Source organism: Montipora capricornis, chromosome 8 (assembly GCF_036669925.1).
Source record: "Montipora capricornis isolate CH-2021 chromosome 8, ASM3666992v2, whole genome shotgun sequence".
Lineage (NCBI taxonomy): Eukaryota > Metazoa > Cnidaria > Anthozoa > Scleractinia > Acroporidae > Montipora > Montipora capricornis.
This window is the reverse complement of record NC_090890.1, coordinates 5952514-5955013: the sequence shown is the minus strand read 5'-3', so window position 1 is coordinate 5955013 and position 2500 is coordinate 5952514. Positions and strand designations below refer to the sequence as shown.

The following is a 2500-nucleotide window of genomic DNA, read 5'->3' as shown; positions in this document are numbered from 1 at the left end:
GATGCCAAGGTTAGGATCTGACCCTCAGGGTCGGATTGGTTGATATTTTTACGAACACGCAAATCAATATGATTGGTTCGTTTGATTGGTAATACCGAGGGGACGCGTGATTGCTAAGTTGCCATTGGTAGCACGTACTAGAAACATAACTAACTTTTACAACGCGTTTCATTGCCAAGTTACAAAGGTGTTCCAATGTCTTTCAGGGAAACTTCCGTGCGTATACTGAACTGGCAGGCAGTCTAATTAACTTCTAGACAGACTGGTAAATATCTCCTATTTGGAATTAATATATCTGAGTTAATTTACTAAAGAAGCTAAAAAGACTTTAATGGCGAGTTTTCTTTAGTACGTGATGTCGTGCAACTAGTATACTTTTAGAAGTATAACTTTTAAAGAATGTTTTTAAGGTTATAACTTTAAACTAACAACTGTGTTATATGGTTGGGAGAAGGGCCTTGTTTTATACCGTCACTGTTTTTGTAGAAACTCCGGTGCAACACTGACCCCTTAATCCTGTGCTGACGTTAATGGGTTTGGGTTCTTTTTAGCCAGTTACATTCATTAGTTTCGTTAATCCCTTGTTTACAAACGTTGACTTAATCTCTATTACTTTAATTTAAGTTTATTACTCGATAAGTCGATAAGAGGAGTTGTGTACGGCGATCCTGGTCTACCAACCACCGCGATTGGTCTAGAATAAGATGTTTGAAGCCCAAAGCACATTAGTTTGTGAGTTGTCGGCGTTAAACACGCGTTTCGTGCAGCCGTAGGTACACCTTCGTAGTTAGTGTTAAGCAATTCTTTTGTGGTTGGCGTTATTGCGTTCTAAGCCTCTAATCGTTTGGCCAATCGCGATGAGTTACCTGGACCAGGAGCGCGAATAAGTAAGTCACTCTTTCGATCTCAAGGCGTAGTTTAACAAACCACTCGCTGGAGAACAGACACTCAACTGAAGAACTGTGAAAATAGAAGACAAATTAAAAGCAAGTGAGAAGTCCACTGAGTTGTTGTTTCTGAGTTCCTGCGGACTGAGCAAGAGCTAATCCCTGCCCGTGGAAAAAAGTTCCCCCTACACAAGGAAGAGGCTACTCTACTATGATATCCATTAATTAAACTCATCTGTTCTCATCAAATAAATATCACTTTCTGCGGTCGCTGGTGAAGATTTATTTTCTTTCAGATTATTCCTGGGCTTCCCTCCTCCCGTGACTTGCTTTTAATTCTGTTCGCTTTGGATCGTAACAGGTTCCAAAGTAAGTCCACAAATTCAAAAAGTGTTAACAAACTGCAGCCCAAGAAAAGTCCCATATTTCCACCAATGTCACCTATAAAAATTGAAAGAATGGAATTACAGTAGTTTTCAATCCAGTCAGTGTTGCAGTTCTACGCATGGTGATTGGCCTAAAAATCAGTTTCACGACATTTGTCTTGGCCAATCAGAGGTAAGAGAGAAACAACCTGTGATTTTCTTGCGCTGGCGCAGGTTGCAAAATTAGCTAGCTTTGCATTATTGTTGTGTGTTGTAATTGGAAAGACCATGGCTCCTGGAGAAACTATTTATTTGTTCTTTTTTAACAGAAATTGCGCTCTTTGAGGCAACAAAAGTGCATTGAGGCTTGGTTGTTATTAATTTATAATCCGACCATGATTTACCTGATTTCACTCTTTCGCAGCGACGATGCCAGCCTCGAAAAAACTCAGGTTTTTAAATTTACCCACCACTCACCCTCGGTGTTGTTAAACAATCACTTATATTACAGTTGTCTTCCCATTACCACAGCAGTTCTTTGGACCTTACCTATAACTCAGTTATACTTGATGCGGTAGACAAGTGGTAGACAGTGCGAGGCTACGAGTGGTGATATGACCATAAGCCACCGACAATTTCCAAACATCCCACGTGAATGATAAGGAAGAAAAGGATAAAGTTCCAACCCCTTTTTAGGACCTTCCCGCGTTTATGTAATTAACAAAAGCAATATCTTAAAGTGCCTCTGACATCACTTCCATTTTTTCTTCAGATTTTGAACGTGTGTTTGCTTAACACTTGACTGGCAAAATTTTGAGCTTTGATTTTTATCCAGAGGCCGTTTACTTTGAGTGTAAGTTTTGGATTTCTTGATCCGCCATTATTCACGTTCAAAAATGACCGAATGGACCTCAGAGGGTTGGATCCAGGGAAAAGTGACGTCAAAACTCACTAGCTTAAAATTTCAGCGTGTCCATGCAGCTTGTTATATATGCAAAACGCGAATTTAAAAGTCTGAAAGCCCAAAACTCCCGTGCTGCATATTAATTCTGTGGCAAACACACGCATCACATTCTTAAACTAGTGAGCTTCTCCTCGAACCAGCTCTCTCAAGATCTTAAAGTTAGTAATGGCGGCCCATTAAATAGGAAAACTCCAATTGAAATAAACAGGTATCTTTTTTAAATTAAGGCTTAAAGATTTGGTCTCTTGGTGTTTAGTTAACATAGTTTTGAAATCCAAAGATAA

At 39.5% G+C, this 2500-nt stretch overlaps 2 protein-coding genes across 5 annotated transcripts in view; one reads left to right on the top strand and one right to left on the bottom strand.

Annotated features, from left to right (window-relative positions):
- Positions 1-2500, top strand: part of LOC138060557 (methyltransferase-like protein 22) — a 342269-nt gene that overhangs the window by 186391 nt on the left and 153378 nt on the right. The gene's annotated exons all lie outside the window — the stretch shown is intronic.
- LOC138059590 (acid-sensing ion channel 2-like) overlaps positions 1-2500 on the bottom strand; it is a 17559-nt gene that overhangs the window by 3317 nt on the left and 11742 nt on the right. Inside the window, exon 6 of one of the 2 annotated variants that reach the window (XM_068905220.1) lies at positions 1-1328. This exon is cut by the window's left edge and continues 3317 nt beyond it. In XM_068905220.1, the coding sequence (XP_068761321.1) occupies positions 1180-1328 (149 nt within the window). In that variant the 3' untranslated portion in view covers positions 1-1179. The remainder of the gene's footprint in view (positions 1329-2500) is intronic. The other variant, XR_011134229.1, reaches the window with a different exon arrangement.